Here is a 20164-nt window from a genome sequence, read left to right on the forward strand (position 1 = left end):
AACAGGCAAAGAATTTTTCTATTTTACTTGATTGTAACCCTAATGCTAGCCATCATGAGCAGATATCAATTTATATGAGGTATCTTAATTTAGAAAATGCAGACATGAGTATTGAAGAAATGTTTTTAGTATTTTGTATTACAACAGATACGACCGGTGGAGGACGAACTACATTCTTATTAAAAAAAGGAGGAAAATGGAAGAAAAAAAGGAAGGAAAATGGTTTAGATATTAGTAATTTATGCGGCCAAGAACACGACAATGGTTCAAACATGAGAGGTAAACAGTTTCTGAGTAATTATGCTCAAATCGTTGCTTTTCCGAATTAGAAAGTTAACTTAAGTTTAACGTAATATGTAAATGCACTTACCGTTTTTTATGTAGAAAAACAATAACAACAAGTAATCACAAAAATGATAAATGTTGCGCAAATTACTACTATTGCAACAGTATTCACAAAATAAGGATTTGTCGAATGCGTCTATTCTTACATAAGCATCGGCATCAAGTATTTCCAAGTTCAAATAAGACAGAAGAGAACACCAAAGACGAACTCCTGTCCCGGTTATAACTTTAGGTCAAATAAGACAGTGTGCTAGAAGGAAGGAAGTGGTACTCAGACATGTCAAAGTCGACGTTAACATAGTTAAATGCCCCAACGCCTAGAGGCGATCCAAGAGGCCGCAAACTTATCGGTCGAGCCGACGAGCAAAGACTAAGCTGAGTCGACAGGAATACTCAGAAACTCATATTCCACGTCTTCGTTCTGGAGGCATGGCAAAAGCATCTGCCATCAACAAGGACCTCAACTCCGAACAGCAGAACGAAGTCACTTAAACACTATCAGAAAGACCGGGCCATCAATCCGGCCTGCTAACACTACGTCATACTATACAGATCTCAGCTTTAGGCGATCCCAGTGAAAAACCAAGGAAGGAAATGAATATGGAGTTTTGAGGCTCCAGGCGCCCACTGGAAACCTCAAGCACTATGAAGGCTAGCTGAATTCGCCAACTCCATCGACGGGGCTGTTTCGTCCCGGAAAATCATGAATATCCGACTATATAGCTCCACCACAACCAACGAAACGGGCAAGGCAGTATCATGCGGTCCCTGCCGAACCTGGAAAAACCATCGCCAGCGATGGCTCCAGTCCTGTGAGACTGTTTTTAAACACTCGTGGCCGAGACTGCCTAGGTACAGATCCTTCCCAGGTTTTACCTGAGTCGACCCCCGAAGAAGCGTTCAAATAAGACAAGAATTTTCCTGTTGAGCAGGCAGCGGGACGTACTGCTTGTTTTAATCATTACTCAGCGCCTTTTTGAATCGTGTTCCGCACGACCTTGCACCTATTGTCGGCGCGGGTCTGTTTCCTATGATACTGAATAAATTTAATGTTCATAAAACAAGGAAAAATAAGCCTTTTGACTTTTTTTGGTATTACACTAGTTATCGAATAATTAGTACATGCAATAGTTTCGAGAACAAAATTATTTATTATTATAGCCACATTTTGGTACGCTTGAGTTAGTTATTTCACAATGAAAAAAAAAAAAAAAAAAAAAAAAAAAAGAAAGAAAGAAAAAGATATAACGGCAAAATGTAACGAAAACAAATTATTTCGTCAAACTTTTCTTGCAGTATTTTCACAACTTTTAGCCCCAAAAGGACGTTAGTTGTTCATTTCTACGGGTGGGCCAGAGGCCCTATCCTTATTCTTAAGTTCTGGTTCTTTTTTCTAAAGTTGAAGGAACATCTGGTTAGGTAGAGGAGTTAAAAGTATAAGGTGCTTAGAAGAATCAGATGAAAAGGTAAAGAGAATGCAGAGGCATTAGCGAGGCTTTTCAGTCAGTGGCTGCTTCGATTCTTGCATGGAATAACATCAAATTTATCAATGGAGTCTGTAGATACTATAAGATTTTTATTAATGTATTTCTCCACTTTAATGACGAAGACAGAAAATTGAGTTCATTTGTACATCATCTCTATTTTATCGAAAGGAAGAAGTTGTACGGAGGTAAGTTTTCTTTAGTACAATTTCATGTAAATTGTATAACTTTATGTACCGTGCATTCTAGCGCGGTTATTTCATTAATAGTTTCTTTTTTTTTCTCCACGTCTATAGGTTACTATACGTACGTACTGTCTCTTATTACAATTTTAATGGGTCTTTTACATTCAGCAGTGATAATGTAGCTTTCAGTATTATTTGCTGGAAACAATTTAATCAGAAGGCGATGATCATTAGATGTTACAGGTATAATTTTGAGGAACTCTGTGATTCTGCGTAAGAATTTGGCAGTGGTTATATTAGATAAATGTTTTAAGTACGCATTAAAGTATTAGTTTCTAGAGGTTGCACCCTTATCGGTGGCAACAAATAATTTTTGGTCACACGGTTATTACAATTTTACTCGGTCTTTTACATTCAGCAGTAATAATGTAGTCTTCAATATTATTTGCCTGAAACAATTTAGTCAGAAGGCCGTTATCATCAGGTGATTCAGGTACAATTTTTAGGAAATTTCCTGTGACTTTGTCTAAGAATTTGGCAATGGTTATATGAGACAAATGTTTTAAGCACGCATTAAACGTAGTAGTTTCTAGAGCACCATTAAACCATTAAACGCAACATTATTGGTTTCACAGTGGTTTGAGGCTGAGTCCGCTGCTGATTATGTATGGTGTTGTCATTGCTATTACTAGTACTAAATTGCGGTGTAGAGGTGTTTTCATCATCCAATTTACTAAATCTATTACCTACTGAGATTTGATTTAATATTCTTTTTCCTAAGCGGAGCTTTCTGTAGTAGTTTTTGCTGCATTCTTAAGTTTTGTAAATCCATCACTATCGCGAGTCCCATCTTCCGAATTTTCGGTTAAGTCCTGCTTCTTCTGCTTAACTACATTAGGTTCATTAGAGGTAAAAGTAATGGGTTTGGGTAGGGAGTTACTCGCTCAAGAATTTTTGAAAAACTCACATTTAACTCGTAAGTAATGCAGTTTGCCAGATTCATTCTTATAAATTTCAGCAAGTTTCTCCGCATAAAAATCCGGTTGCCCGGCTTCAGAATGGCGGTTTACCGTGCTCTTTGTAATTCTGAATTTTTCATGTTTAAATTCAAAATCTTTAATTTCTTTTAACATCTGGCCATATTCTTCACGAGAGGTTAAACCGTTGTGCAGAACATCAGAATTTTGAGCGAAGTCCATAACATCATCACTGTCTTCAGGAATATTAATGACCGGCACACACTATCCGGAGACGTAGCATTGCCACCCGGTATGGTAGGACTGTTCGCGTTACTTATGAGAGGTGACCAAACATGCACCTCAGGTTATTAGTCTCGAAACCGATGGGATATTATTCTCGAAACGATATTTTGCTTTGAACCAATATAATTCGCTTATCACTTTTCAAATTGTTGCTGTCACATATTATGGCCCTGTATTTTATTTACAGAAATTAAATAATGAAGACTCTGTATGAATGTATGCATGTTTCTCGCATTGTGAAAAAACAGCGGCACTTAGAGCCATCCAATTTTGAATAACTTAGTCCTCTACCTGAACATAGGTACCTGCAAGTCCGAATTTTGAATTTTGAATTAGCTTTATTATCTATTTTGTATTTAGTTAAACTTTAACAAATTTTTGATTAACAAACTCAAGATTTCAAAGCGAGTAGTGGCAGGGCACGGAATAAAACATTTTAATCTCTAGCGCGCGAGACTGTCTATCGTTTCAAAGGAATGCTGGTCTTAAATATTTTGTGATTTTCCTGTTCAATCGAATTTTATGTGGCGTAAGCGTAAAGAGCGTGGTATTTAAAGTTAACACACAAAATGTTAATAGTAAAAAGGAAAAAAAAAAAAGTTTTGTAAAACTATCTTAGTAAGAAAAACCGGAAAAAAAAAAAAAGTGTTAGTAAGGGTTAGTGGAACAGCAGACTGATAGACTGCGAGCTCAGCGGCAGCTTAAAACACCTTAACAAACACTTTTTGGCGCGCATTAAAATCCCTTTCAGATTTTCTTTTTTGTATTTAGGGTTATTTTTAAAACTTAATCATATTAACTTTAATTATTTTAAATCTTTGGTAAAAATGCTTACGTTTTCCTAAAAATTCGTTTCTAGTTCACGATCTTTTTTTCTCTCCCCAGAGATGGCAGTTTCTCACTTTATTCTTGCTACATTCTTTTATTTACGTCATACTTGTTTTATTCATGTCATATCTGCTTCATTTTCGTCATATTCTCATCAAAACCGAAATCTCAGGATGCATAAGATCTTGTTATTCTGTAAATGAAAGTTCTGTTTCGATAACTTTCCAGACATCAGTATAAGAATTAATTATGTGGATTTTATGCGCAGTCGGCGAGGATTCATGAATTCTTTGCAAAACGGTGCACTGACTGTTTAAACTCATTTATGATAATCTGGCTTTAGGGTTAACAAGAGCTTGGATAAATATGATTGCACTAAATCAGTAAATATTACCGAATCCTTTCCTATGAAGCGCTAAAATTTTAATATAGCTGCAAATGATTAAATACAAGGAAATTTATATAAAGATCAAAAAAGGTTTATTCTTACATTTTAACGATGGCTCTGGATTTCCCCATGGTCCTTTCCTTCCAATAATTTCAAACAGAATAATTCCAAATGAATAAACATCACCTTTCTGGGTACCCCTTGCTGGAGGATTCAGTTTTCTCATCAGTTCTGGAGCTCGCCAGAGTAATGCTGGAAAAGCATGATGTGAACTTTTAACAAAGATAAGTAACGCAGCGAGTTTAAAGCTCAAACAGAGGAATTTATTGCTTTTGAATACTTCAAACTTCAGGAATACTCTTCTTATACTCTTAGCCACTAACTTTATTGAATATTTCCAAACTGATTTCTAATGTCTTTAAGTAGAATGTGTGGAAATTTCCTCCCTATTTAAACAGGGAAAGCTGATAAAAATTTTCCACCTCATAACAGTATTATAATTATTATTAACGCAGTCCTATTTACTATGCATTAAGATTGGCAAAGGAAATATTTAATTAATCAAATCACGGATACATTAGAAATAAATTAATATGTCTGAACTTGATTAGATTGTGGAAATAGTAATGCTATCAAGATATCAAAATATTTGACAGTAATTCTATAATTAAATTTTCTAGCAGATCCTTATAAATGTCTAATGACACTGTTTCAGATAAAATTTCATCGTTCTAAGCGTTTAATATAAGTAGCTAATCTCTATCATGATTCTAACTTCTTTTCGTATCTACGACAACTATTGACATTTGTTGTAAAAAAATTCACGACCGATTATTTTTTAAGAAAAGTTGTTTTTCACTTTAGCTTTTTGTTAAAACTTTGAAAATGTAAACCATATCGATTTGCAGGTAACACATATTTATTGCTTTTAAAGACATACATTATTTTGCATGGTTCTACTCTGTGAAATTAAAACGGAGCTCTGAGACGGTTTTAAATAACCTTTGTGTTACACGCCTGGACTTAATAATAGCAAAATTTGAGTGTACAAATTAAAACTCCACCACTGGGGTATTAGATAACAGAAAGTTGAATTCACAAATTAAAGCGAATCGTAGTAGTAAATTACAATACAAATGGCCTAATTAAACATTGGTTCAAATTTGAACTGTGCAGTTTAACTTCGACCAGCAGATTGGCTTATCCCGTATAACTAACATATCGGAGCTAGGCAAAAGAAAAGTATTATAGCTGATGTCATCGGTACCATAAACTGTATCTTTAAAAATTTCAAAACCTTCACTTTAAATACACTAAACTCATTTACATCCTCGTGACATCTAACGAAAAGTGATAGTATAGATCCAAATCATAAGGCAATAGCTTAATTAATATAACTATGCATTTCTGTTAATAAATTTGAGAGAGAGTATTTGGACCCTGTATTAAGGAAAAGATTTGACTGTAGATGTCCTAGCCATTAGCCGTGTATGAAATGAGCTTATGATTTTTCACCTTTTAGAGGTAAGCAGTAATAATAAAATGCGCTATATGACATACACTGACTACCAATAAGTATTTGGACACCTATGCAAATGACGATATCTGCGGTCCTAAGGTACGTCACGGACTCTGCCGGTATATATGGTGTAGGAAACAGCATCGGTTTTAGTCGCATGCAAGATGCCTCGCAGTTCGGAGCTTTCTGATTTTGAGAAAGGTATAATTATCGGGTATCACAAATGTGGCCGATCCTTAAGGGACATATCTAGCGATCTGAAGTACCCAAAATCGACAGTGGTTTATGTAATTAAGAAGTGGAAGGTGAGGGGTGATTGTCGGAATGTGCCCCGAGTCGGCAGACCAACGAAACTGGGAGATAGAGACCGACGAGTGCTGTCCAGAGAAATTCGGAAGAACCGCACCCAACCGATGGCCCTCATCCGCGAGGAGTTTCAACAGGCATCCGGGAGTATTGTTTCAATGAATACCATCCGTAAGGAAGCACATCTGCTTGGTTTTCATGGTCGTGCTGCTGCCCATAAGCCTTTGATCACAAAGTCCAACCGCTTTGCTCGGTTAAGTGGTGCAAAGCACATCGAAATTGGACCATAGATCAGTGGAAACGGGTTCTTTGGAGTGACGAACCAAGGTTCACCCTTTATCTTTCGGATGGCAGTGTCTAGGTCTGGCGTCTACCTGGAGAACGTCTCTTGCCAGAATGCATTGTGACAACAGTCAAGTTCGGCAGAGGTGGAATTATGGTCTGGGGGTATTTCTCCTGGTATGGGCTGGGACCCTTGGTCCCCATTCATGGTAAGCTGAACTCCGATGCCTCCTGCACTATTTTGGATGACAATGTGCTTCCTACGTTGTGGCAGTTTTACGGGGTGGACCCCTGTTACTTTCAGGACAACAATGCCAGTTGTCATGTTTCGACGTTAACCAAGGCTTGGTATGGTACCAATGGTGTTCATCGAATGGACTGCCCTGAGTCCAGACCTGAACCCTATGGAGAACCTTTGAGACGAGTTGCATCGCCGAATTCAGGAGTTCACTACCCGTGCAAAATCGGTGAGGGAACTTCTATGCCTTCTCCAAGCCGAGTGGAAGAAAATACCACTAGCTGTGATACAAAGACTTGTGGAAAGTATGCCCCGGAGGGTCCACGCTGTAATTACGTCTCGTGGAGGCTCTACCAACTATTGATTTTGAATAAAGTTAGTTTTCCTTTTCTATCACAGGTGTCCAAATACTTATTGGTAGTCAGTGTACTTGCAATGTTCAGCAGTCATAATTTTTTATGGGATATATGGCTGTATTACGTGATCCCCTGTTAAAATATATTATAACTTTTGACTGGTTTTGTTCTAAGTATCGGTATCAACTCCTTCTCAAATGCTACCTTACTGTGACGGCTAATTATCATACTTAGTCTAAACTGATTGTGAAGGCAACAAACACATTAGAATGTAAAATAGTAAGTTAAACATATTTTACTCATTACCTGGGAAGAATTAAAGTAACATGAATGTAAATCTAAGTTTCCCCAGTTTTCAGGTAATTGCCGGAACCTACAACATGCAGAAAGGAGGGAGAAAATATCTTATACCTTAATTTTATTTCAATAAAGGTGTACTTTTGATGATTAGTTTAATGCTTACTGAACCAATATACAGTGATAATCAAGGATTCTGAAGCAATTTAACATTTTAAAGAAATAAAATGATTATTTTTGATACCGACTTACATCTAGATCTAATATCTTTAACTTCTAGAGGTGGATCCTGATTGGCTCTAAATTCGTGCATTCCAAAGTCTGTAATTTTGAGCATCCATCGATTGTCCACAATACAGTTAGATGACTTCAAATTGCCATGAGAAATTATGTCACTCTCGTGGATGTAAATCATACCCTAAAAACGGAGAACCATCTCTTATTGGTGTAATAAAAAACGGTACTAAATACAGTTGCACTTAATATAAGAAGAAATAATGAAATATCCAAAAAATAAAAGTTATCCTAAACTACATAGGCACAAAATTGTGTCTGTTCAAGTAAGTTTTCTAAGTAAGTTTTCTAAGAGTGCACATATTCCAATAAGCTACTAGTCTAGAGAATAAATCATTTCAGTATCTTACAATAGTAAAGATTTAGAAATGCATTACGGTTATATAAAGCACTTCACTACTTAAAAATAACTTTTATGAAATCTAGAATTGGGTGCAATTATTATTATTTTTTTAAATATTAAAATTAATTTTATTATTATTTTTCGAGGAGCCTACAAAGGAATTCTCCTACACAGTTAATTTGAATACTGACCTCATAACTTATGCTCATTGGTGCCACCATGAAATTTGAATTAAAGAACTGAAATTAATACTGATAGCAAGAGTTTTGTGTTCAAAGTTTTCAAACAGTATTATACTACAAATTCTAATAAAATATTAAAAATACATAACACTGAAATTTTGTTTCTCCAAAATAAAAAGAAATCTAACTGCAAAATAAATACATATTAAAAGGCTTTTACAAAACCATATACCCAACTCCAGTAGCACTATAACACTGTAATTTTGAATGACGAAAGTAAATTCAACGTTAGTGAAATTCAGCGTTAGTTATCAAGTTACTATCCCATAGAATAAGAGGTTGAATTAAAATCTTTTTTCTAAATAATGATTAAACACAATTAATGTTGTCTCACAGTTATATCTAGATTTTTTCTCTATCCTATCATAAACAAGATCTATTTTTTAAAAAATAAAACGTCATATTTGATTTGAAGGTATTAAAATCAGTTTCATAAAGTGAATCAGATTTCTGTATTAATTAATGATGAAATATACAATTTTTCAACCCTTCATCAAGCTTAAAACCAGAGGACTACAAATATTGCTGTTTATAACATTATATTTTTAGAACTCATTTTTTAATACTTGCTTGGAAAATACTACTAAAAGTGAAAACGCAGTACGTATGGAGGATTTTTTAAGTAAAGGGATTAAATGCTGCGTTTAATATAAAATACATATTAGACACAAATACGCATTCATTTTATAAACACTTTTGAGACAGAAAGTAAGAAAACAATGATGGTTTTATTCATTTTATTGAATATTTTCATTGATGTAAAAATGCTTGGTTAAAATTACATTGTAATTGTATTCATGTTATAAAATATGCAGAAGGAGAAACCATGCAGATATCTGCATGTATCGATTGCATATCCCAATTTACGATTGAGATTTTTCTCATCTTGAGGTGCAGCTGAACCGAACAAATAGTTCAACCGCAACTTTTCTATACACAAAATTAAAATGAATCTGTGTTGCTTAAACGATATTTATTTTGTGATTTAAAGATATAATTCTAAATAAATTATTGAAATGTTTCCGAATTTACTAACTGCTATTGAAAAATGCAAATTTAAAATAAATTTTTTTCTATTAAAAGATCTTTAAATACACATTATTCGCCTCATACATTGATCTAAAATCCTATTAAAAATTTTGCTTTATGTACTGTTTGAAAAAGCATCTAAATGTGTAAATAAATGGCAGAAAGAGAAAGAGAAATCAATAATAAAATGACAGAGAGAAAAATAATCAGGGAACTATATTTGAGGGTGATAGCTAATCGTAGAAAATTAGAAATATTACTATTTTAGAACTTGGTACAACTTTATTTGCGACATTCATTATTTCACTGTCACTTTTGCAGTATAATATGAATTATGAATTGAAAGAGTGAAGAATTCAACATTATGACTACAACATATTTTGATGAATCTGGCATATTAGTATTCCATACAGAATAAAGTTTCAATTTTTCATACGAGTTACATACGTTAAGAATATTAAAGAAATATGCTTCGTCTTTTTCTATAAGGAAAATAGTTACATTTAGATAAAGCTATATATATATATGATATATGTATAATTTATTCTAACGTGTTCTACAGGTAGACAAATCATCTTCTTTCTAACTGAGTTGCTAGTTCGAGAGAAAGGGATATTAAATTGTGTTTACGTTTAAAAGGGATGTTTTTACATTGAAAAGGTTACGTTGTGTTCATTCTAAAGTTCGTTCTTTCTTCGAAGGAACTTTCCGTCAATGTAACGCAGGTAGTCTAAACCTTCACGAAATTAACATTTGTTTATTTCTTTCAAATGGCATGTATTTTAACTGGTAGAAACTTATAACTCTCTTTTTTAGTGTTTTGGTACTTATGTCATTTTTAAAGTGGTCATTAAGTTATTATTCATTGTTTACATGAGGAGTTAAATCTGTCTGAGAATATGCGTAAGTTAAAATCATCATAACTTTTGTCTTATTACAGATGCACTTTCTCTATATCATTTTTGCTATGATAAATTACTATAATTTCTTCTTTAAACCGCAATAGTTTGCAAAGAGTTATAAAAGTTAAGATTCTCTTATTTAAGAATACTCGGCGAATATACAGGTTAATTTTGTCTTGAAACTTTAATGAGGAGTCAAAAATTACTAAATTTATTCTTTAATGTATGCACAGACATGCTTAAGTGATCTTACCTTGACTAAATCTGCAACCAGTGACGCTATGAACATTGTATCAAGATGAAGGTCAGGGTTGTTCAGTATGTCCTAAATTAAGAAGAAACACAATCACTAACTGAATGAACATTCTGCACACACACACACACACACAAAGAGAAGAAATAAAAAAATTTAAAAAATAAAGGGGGGGGGGCAAATTTATATCTTCCGTTTTGGGCCGATTAACGAAATATAACTTGCGATTTTATGTCTCGAAAGAACGACTTGGGATATATTTTAGGTTTATATATAGCATTATTCTAACATAAGTATTTTGACACAAAATCGGACTTTTCTGAAATGACATGCCAATTTATTTCCATACTTCGATTCTACGTTTCAAATTATGCCCAAATATTAAATTTTGTAAAATTGAGGGAGAAACTAACCGAGAAATTTAAAATTTAACTTGGCACACTTTTCTTCAGTTTTTGAGACAAGAATAATTTACTTGGCGAAATTCTTAACTTATAGTAACCTATTTTCCTTTTCCTTTTCTCACTGTGCATCAGCGGGGAAAAAACAAAAAAAAAAAAAACAAAAAAAAAAAAAAAAAAAAAAAGGTGCATCGTTCATTCTTTTAAATAATTTTAACAAACTGCGTAAAGCGCATTTAGTGTTATCGCATATAACAAATATGCCAAATCTGAAAACGAACCAATATACAAATTCACTTATATCTTTGGAAATTTTGAATAGGAAACTCTAATTTTAGCAGTTATGTTTAGAAATTCACCTACTTTATGGTGATGGCAAAAGTTTTATAGTTTATATTTCAAGAAGTTTTTCGATAAATTTATAAAAATTAGTGAAAAACACAAATTAAAAAAAATAAATAAAAAATTAGCTACGAATTTTATTTGAATTGAATCTAAATTTCAAACTGTGAAAGAAGAGATCAAGTAAGTTTAATAAAAAGAATTATTATTAATAAATGTAGTCCAAATTCAAATAACACTGAGGAGATAAAATTTTGAGAGCTAATATTTTAAAAACTACTCGTGCGAATTTTCAGAAAACTTGGCACTCAGGCATAATTAAAGATGTAGAAGTGAAATATGGAAAAAAAAATCGGTATATCTTTCCAGAAAAAGTCCGAATTTGGGTCAAAATACGTATGTTACAACAATGCTATATATAAATCTAAAATATATCCTAAGCCGCGCTTCGAGACATGGAAAAAGCGAGTTAAATTTCGTCAATCGGCCCAGTAGAACTGGAGATATAGAACCGTCGTATTCTTTTTGTGCAAAGACTACGTGTAGCTACCTATCTATATAACATTTATAAATTGCTTGTGATACTAAATATGGAATCATTAGTCAGCAAATGAGTAAGACACAAATATTTAGGATATAGTGCAAATTTTTAATTTTTTCTCTTTTTTTTCGTCTGTTTTTTTCTAATCTTTGTTTTAAATTACTCAAATTCTGATAGGATTGGTATGAATAACTGCACTTACTTGAAGACTGCCTCTCGAGCAGAATAAACTCAGAATACAAATATTAGGTGGGTCGACGCATGCGCCAATGAAAGGGTTGATATTTTCATGTCTCATTTCTCTGATCTGGAAATCAAAAAGATATAAATGTACTTAGGATACATACTCATACATAGAAACAATTTTATTATTGTAGCTAATATTATTTTTTCAGTGATTATTTTATTTTATAGCTTTAAGTTCGTGCGAATAGGGAAGGTTGACTTTTGGTATTAGAAATACGTATAGTCTAGTTTTGTAACTATATTGTTTTACATAACGCTACTAGAGTATTGCGACATAAAATTTTTAATTTGGCTTTCAAATGAAAACTTTTTTATAGTTAACAAAATGAGTAATTTAAAAATTATCTAAATTCTTCTTAATAATTTGTACCTTCCAAAGTTTTGTTTTTAATAATGTCAATATAAATTACGTAATTACGTAATTACGTATTATGTGATTATTTGCATGTAGTATAAATTATGTCTTATGTAATTATTTGTGTGTAATGGAATTTACAAATAAATAATATAATTTTAAAAACTTTTGAATCGTTACTGCAATTAATAAAATATATATCGTATGCCGTATATTGCTTACTTTGGTACAGAACAATGCTGCACATGTGGCCTAATGGCCATTCACTTTTATTAAGTTTTTTCATGTAACATCTTATATTAGAAAAGGCGAAATGAAAAATGTATGTGGTACAGATACACTCAGCTGATCAGTGATAATGTTTACAAAATGTTGCATACTTTTTTTAATAATCGCTACACTATTTATATTTGGTATGTAAATTGATGAACATCTCCGGATTTGGGCCGGATGAAAATTATTACTAGTTGGAGTTGTAAGAAAGGTTCAAATTTTTGGCTATTTTTCTTTGCTCTTCTTCCATGTTTATTCAGGAAGTTTACCCAAACTGTTAACACACAACGCTGGAAAATATCAAGATGTTTACTTTAGTTATTCTTTATTTTGAAGTTGTGGAAGATAGCCATTTGTAAAATGGAATCCTAAGTTTGAAGACTTTTATTTTAGAAAACAGGTAAGATGTTATTTTTATATACTTAAATTTGGGAATTTCAAGCCTCCAACAGTACAATCAATAGGATTTTATGAGCCTTATTATTATGACTTAATATTATGATTTGCGCTTTGCGAACTGTTTTATTATTAGTTTTAAGGTACTGTGATATGCATGAGCTTTAAGGCATGAGTTGCCTACTTTAGTTACTGTTTACTACAGTTATTGTTCACTGTTACTTCAGTTATTAGTCTTAGCTTTCGCCCTGACATCAGTATCTTAGTTAATATCATACAGAAATTCGAGAAGAAAAAAGAAGGGCAAAGAGATACACTGTGTGGCATGGCCGTACTCAGCTGATAAATATGTTGACTCAGCTGATACAATGATACGTTTACAAGTTTACAAGTAATGTTTTAGGAAATGACAATAATCAAAAACCATCTGAGAGAGCTCATTGACCATTCGAAAAATTTCAGTGCCTCCACTGTGGTCGTCTACTTAACATCAGCACTCAGCAATAAAAAATATTTAGTTCTCTCCTTGCACTTGAAGAGTTAACATGAGTGTTACCAAGTCAAAAAAATTATTCAAGACAGATGTCTGGGAGCTGAAAACAAGGACTGAACGTTGGACAGAACACAAATACACTGATTGGCCATTTCAATTTAAGGATATATGAACAAGATATATATGAACTATATGCTGCTTTCACACATCCTAAAGGAGAGAAAATCTTACATAAATTGATTTTACTTATTACAAAGGTGAGTAATTAGAGTATGAAAAATTACTTGACCAAGAATTTTAAATATTTTACTTAATCCAAAGGTTAGCAACTGGGATCGATTAAGTGATTTGAAGCAAAATCTTACATACCTGGGTTTCACCTATCACAAAGGTTGATAACTAAGCTCGGGAATGTGTTTTGAACCAAAAAAGTGGCAACATCTGCGTAGCCGAAAGCCGGAATAATTAATTACAGGAATTAATTCCGGTAGGAATTGCGTGGGACGGTATGAATAATTTATTTCTTCCGTTGATTTATTCTCTACTTTTTACGCCGCTTGTTCACATGTTAGCCATTCATACCGTAGAGAATATGAATTTAATTTTTACCGTCTTAAAATGTATATAAAGCTTTAAAATTGGATTTATTTTCTACTTTTTAATTCTCCTATTATCATTCCCATGCATACTGGAGTTACACAAAATCACTCTTTTATGGGATCGGATCAGAGCTGTTCGCTCACTGAAATGAATCGGTTCTTTTTTTATGACTGTCTCCTAATTAACAATGGGGAATCAAGAGCGGAAATAATCGAATAAGCAGTTAGATAGGGACCGGTTAGCGAGATTGGAGCGAAGAAGTGAAAGGAATCGAGTGGGATGGAAAATATTGACTCAATCAAACGCAAAGTGCTTGAACTGATTTTTTTCAACAGTAGTTTTGAGATTCCCTATAGCTCTCTTCCTACACAGAACCAACAATAAAATTCTGAAATTAAAAGTTTTCAAAAAATTGGGCAATGATAAAAATTAAACTAACATTTGCGAAAGTAAACGTTCCCCATACCCCCTTAAATGAGGAAGTTGGCACGCTTCCAACTTCTTACACCCCCCCTTTTTCACCAATCAGGCTTTCGCTCGCTCTGTAAAGTGAACCAGTTTGTGAATGAATAGCAGATCTCTCTTCCTGGCACCTTCCAATAAGAGCTGTCCGTTTACTGCAAAAGTTCCGTTTTCTGAAATGGATAAATGTGCTCAAAAGAGTGAATTGGTTCTTTTAATCAGTTGGAGTGGATCATCCAACTCTAATTCATAGCGTGGGGAGTTAGTTTTACGCGTTTGCTTATTTCTGCTAAGCCCGCTGACGTTTCACTTACGGACTATTGTGCATATGATCTATTGAACAGAACTTTTTCTAAGCGCAAACTCACCATGGCTGATGGACGCTGGAAAGTACTGGCAGAGGAACGGAAATCAGTAGTACCCTTGGAAATTTTGCGAAAAGACAATCATGTAAATCACAATTCAACTTATTATCCAGGAAAGAAGCTATCAAATCGAGTAACTAAAAGTACTCTTTATATTTTAAACATTAATTAAACGGCATCGAAATCTGTCTATATTTAGTGTATTAAAGCTCGTTAATCATTAGATATAACTCGTTCAGGCCGGCCATTACGTTCGAGGACAAACAGTTCCCATTTAGTTTATCACCTTAAAAGAGAGAACTAAACGAATTCTTCCTCCTTAACTTGCTTTATTAGTAAAAATGTACTATTTTATGTTAATAGTTGCAGATCTGGGAAAAAAAAAAAAAACTGTTGTTTATTATAAATATGTTTCACTATCAACACAAAATCAGAATGCTATTTGAAATGCGGAAAAGAACTGTGTAGAATAAATAGTTTCTTGTTCAGAATAAGTGACGATAAATCGAATATATGTCCATCCATCTAGATCTCCATGTTCAGATTTATAAATAAACTATATAATTATGTTTAGATATCCTTATACAACAGTCGTGTATGCTGAAAATATTATAGCGAGAAATTATTCTTGGTAAAACTAAAAATATGTGTCTAGTTTCATAATTTCGTAGTTTTTATTTAGAATAAAGATGTTATCTTCAGGCTCACTGTAGCGGAAATATAGGCAAAGAAAATAGCTTAAAACGAAAACAATATAACTGAATTACCTGTATCATTTCTTTCCTTAAACTCCTAGTGAGATCTACGCTCTTTTTGTACACATGATATATGTAAACAGCGTTTCCTTTGTAGAAACCCACTTTAGATTGTGTCCTTCCAGTCACTGGATCTTCCATCATTGCTGGACAGTCTGTTTCACCTTTACTGTTTTCAACTTCTTGCTAAAAAAAAAAAAAAAAAAAAAAAAAAAAAAAAAAAAAAACTAAAAGTAAATTTAGCATAGATGTTTCAGAAAATATATTGTTTTGTGTATATTTTTCAATCTAAAAGAATTTTCATATTAATTTTAATATTCAAAGCTACTTTTTGTCACATCATAAAAAGAATATTTATGTTTAATTTAATTCACGAAGGAGGTACCCGTGAAAAAAAGCATTTCGCTTTAATATTAATATTTCATTGTTTCATTTGCCATCTAATAAAATAGAATATTTCGTGTTAACGAATTTACTCAATTAGATCTAAAAAAATTCCTCACTTTTTACTGACTGTCTAGAAAGTTCAAAGGCTGGAAATAATTCCAAGAAATAACTTTTATGAAAATGGTTAGAGAAAATGATTGGCTTGTAAAAGGATAAAAAAATGACCTCTCAGAGAATTAAAAATTATATACAAGCATTTTTGAAGGGGGATATTTCAACCAGATAAAATTTCTTCTCAAGAAGAAAGCCCCCCCTTTTTTTTTCAAGTCACATGTAATATAAAACAAATCGGACAAAATGTCATTTGCCCTTTTAAATTAAAACCAATTTCTTCAATCATCAAACAGATTTCTCTCCTTAAATTTCACTGAACAACAAACTCGTTATATTGAATATTTTTAAAGGCTTATTTACATAAATTTCAATGATGGGTTTTCAGCGCTTATAGACAACAAAAGTTTGGATTTGAAGACAGGATGATTTCTTCATTGCAGATGTATAAGAAGAATAGTAATCATTCTAAAACCTTAAAAACGGAATTTTTGAAATCAATGTAAATTGCAGTGATGAATCCATATCTCATTTATTAGTAGCCGATACATTAACTGTGTAAGATGAATTATGCAGAAACATACCTTAGACTAATCAGTTTTTAGAGGTCTACTTCAGCCATGAAAAAGTAAAATATTTATAAAATAGATTAAGACCATTAAAAACACTCAGATCATAAAACTCATACCAAAAATAATTGCTATTCTTTGAAAATACGGAATTGAAAAATAAAACTTTTTTTTTAAAGAAGTTGATGTAATTTATGCGATATCTTTTAATATATATGATGCAGAAGGAATAGCGATTCCTCGTGCAATAAAAAATCTGATGTGTACACCACATGACTTCCTTGAATGGAATATTAAATTATACGCATTTTTTCCTGCATTTCACTTATTTCCTCGAATTTCATTAGAGATATATTTCTCATTCAATTAATTCAGTTCTCACTTCGCGATAAGGCAAACATATATAAAACCTTAAAATATATTTATTAAAATTGAAAAATATAGAAAAATATAAAACATCAAATACAGTTAAAACAATTAAAAAACAATTTTTACAATTAAAATTAGATTTTCTAAGCAAAAACAGGCAATTCGGCCAGAAAAACAGATTTTTCAGTGCGGAAACCTGACAGTTTTCCTTTTGTCCCACTCGGCAGAAAGACACGGAAGGTGCAGAAATTGACTTAATCCACTATTCTACTAAGTTACAAATGTAAAAAATTATGGCTTCTACGATAAAAAAAATTAGGCTCAGCCGCACTTAAACAACTTTTAAATTGTTGATAATTCTACAGCTATTGCATGCAGATTAACTAAAGGCATAAAAACCTTAAGCGGAAGATAAGAACAACATAATCCAATCAATTTCTAAAGCAAAAAATGCACAATTTACCAACATATAAGAATAGAACACTGAGCTCACTAAGCCGAGTAACAGAGTGTATATATATATATATAAATATATATATATACTCTGTTATCCGGCTGTTTATATACATATATTATAATACATACATACATATATTATATATATTGGTGCTATATATATTGGTGCTACCGATTGCAACCAGAAAGGAAGGAGCACAATTACATGTTATAGCAGTCCTATATACAGAATTTCCTCCTTAACTTGCTAAGTAAAGTTAAGTTCTGAGGCTACTCGTTTTTGAGTTATGCGAGATACGTATGTACGTATGTAGGTACGTACGTACCAAAGCCACGAAAAAAAATTTCTGAATACATTTTAAATCAGTTAATAATTCGTTTGGGAGAAAAGAGTACTTTATTCTGTTCTTATGTACAGATGTCGCACAAAAACATGGTTAGATTACATTCGATAGCCATCAAAATGAATATTTGCTTTGAAATATGAAACCCGGAATTTTTCGTGATGCTAGTACTTCTTTTATTTCGTACACAAGGAAGTAAAAAGAACGTTTACATTGCAGCAGTCTTATATCATAGAAGAGTAACAAAACTTATGCTCATTCTCAAGAATTTAGGATTTTGAGGATCTATGAAGAACAGGATGCATATCTTCTTCACAGTAGAAGGACCTTTTCAGCAGTTTTCTCCAACGAATATAAAAATGAATACTTCGATTTATCTTGATTTCTATTACGAAACGTTTCTTGTTACGATTTGTAATTACGGGCAATTTACATAAAACTTCGGAAGCGAACGTTACCTTTCAGCGAATTTTAATTCTAATCAGTGGTGTGGAAAAGGAATAATATTTTCTTATTTAATTTGGTGAAGGAGTAGTAAATGGTAATTCTATGGAATGAAAAAACAATAATGTGAGCCGCATATAATGATACTTTAAGATGCATTTTAAGAGAATAGTAATTTTTTAGACCAATTAGTTATTCTTTAAAAAATTTTTCTCTCTTTAAATTTTAAATGAAGAGACAAAAAATTTTCGATAAACTTGCATGCGTTCAAGAGCTTGCAAATTTTGCGATGCCAAACTGCCAAGTTTTGTAAAAATCGCAGGAGTAGTTTTAAAAAATTAGCTTTCAAAATTTCAGTTCCTCCATGCTAATTGAATTTTATATATTTATATGAATATCTTTTATTAATTAAATTTATTTGATTCTTCCTTTCCCATTTCGAAATTTAGGTTCATTCCAAATAAAATTGTAGAGACATTAGGATTTTTTGGAAGCAGACTTGATGAAAAATTAGCAATCGCCTTCGCCGGGATTCGAACCACGGACCTCTGAAATACCGACTCAGTGTGCTGACCACTACACCACGAAGGCACGCTAGGAAGGCGGGAGGAATACCTTCTAAAATATATCTTTCAAATAGCTAACAGCACTCCACTTTTTATACGCGCTGAACAAGAATTCCATAAGACAACAGTACTACAACTACGAAAGAAGAGCCATTACAAATCTTTTAGAACGTTTAGCAGAGAATTACGAGACACCGGCACACCCATATGAACACCACACAGGAAAGAAAAATAATATCACATTAAGCATGAAAAAAGAAGTAAGCGAAAAGAAATTCCCCCAACTCTTTACAGACGGTTCCGGCCTAGAAGGTAAAGGCAGCGCGATCAAAATCTACCTAGATTCCAATTCGACAATAGAACAGAAGTTCCACCTAGATCAACAAAATAGTGTATTCCAAGCGGAATCAGTAGCGCTTCATGAACCAATAAAATACAGCATCACAAACTTCCTAAAAGCAGCACATATCTTTACAGACAGTCTTTCAGCGATGTATGCCATCGCAAACCCGCGCCACCGATCAAAATTAATCCAGGAGATTACAGAAAGAACTTCAGCATCACAAAATCAACACTTCTTTGTAACTTGGCTGAAGGCACATGCAGGGACAAAAGGCAACGAGGAGGCTGACAACCTAGCCAAAGAAGCAGCTAGGGGTCAAAATGCACAAAATTTATCAGTACCATGGCCTGGCTCGCACCTTAAAAAAATCATAACCAACAAGCTGAATGGCCGAACTGGTGGGACAACGCCGAACAAGGAAGGACTTATCAGTTGTTCCCGAAAGTAGGCACAGCTCCCAGTTTAATAACTAGAGAAATAACGTGGTTCTTATCAGGGCATGGCCCTTTTCCCACGTACTTCTATGCAAGGAAACTAGCAACTTCAGATCAATGTGCATGCGGAGAAAGAGGCAGTCCCGACCATTATATATTCAGCTGAACCCTTACAGCTGAACATCATCTAAAAGTCCAGAATTCACAGAGTGAAGTGACTCCCTTTATTAGAAACGCTATCAAGAACATCCATCTCCGATATAATGAGCTTCCTTTTCACAAGAGGCACTGAACTATGCAGCACAACCTAGAATAATATAACAAAGCTACTACTTAAAACATAGTATGCAAGCAGACCT

General features: G+C 33.2%; 1 protein-coding gene across 1 annotated transcript in view; it reads right to left on the bottom strand.

The window, feature by feature from the left end:
- The window catches only part of LOC118183554 (guanylate cyclase 32E-like), a 459050-nt gene that overhangs the window by 65257 nt on the left and 373629 nt on the right, over window positions 1–20164 (bottom strand). Inside the window, exons 12-16 of the mRNA XM_085817033.1 lie at window positions 15795–15968; window positions 12040–12144; window positions 10554–10625; window positions 7743–7908; window positions 4595–4744 (exon numbers count right to left, since the gene is read on the bottom strand). Coding sequence (XP_085673159.1) covers window positions 4595–4744; window positions 7743–7908; window positions 10554–10625; window positions 12040–12144; window positions 15795–15968 — 667 coding nt within the window. The remainder of the gene's footprint in view (window positions 1–4594; window positions 4745–7742; window positions 7909–10553; window positions 10626–12039; window positions 12145–15794; window positions 15969–20164) is intronic.

The sequence above is a fragment of the Stegodyphus dumicola genome, chromosome 5, assembly GCF_044657685.1.
Source record: "Stegodyphus dumicola isolate Sdum_Otavi_A_Nest chromosome 5, ASM4465768v1".
NCBI classification, from domain to species: Eukaryota; Metazoa; Arthropoda; class Arachnida; order Araneae; family Eresidae; genus Stegodyphus; species Stegodyphus dumicola.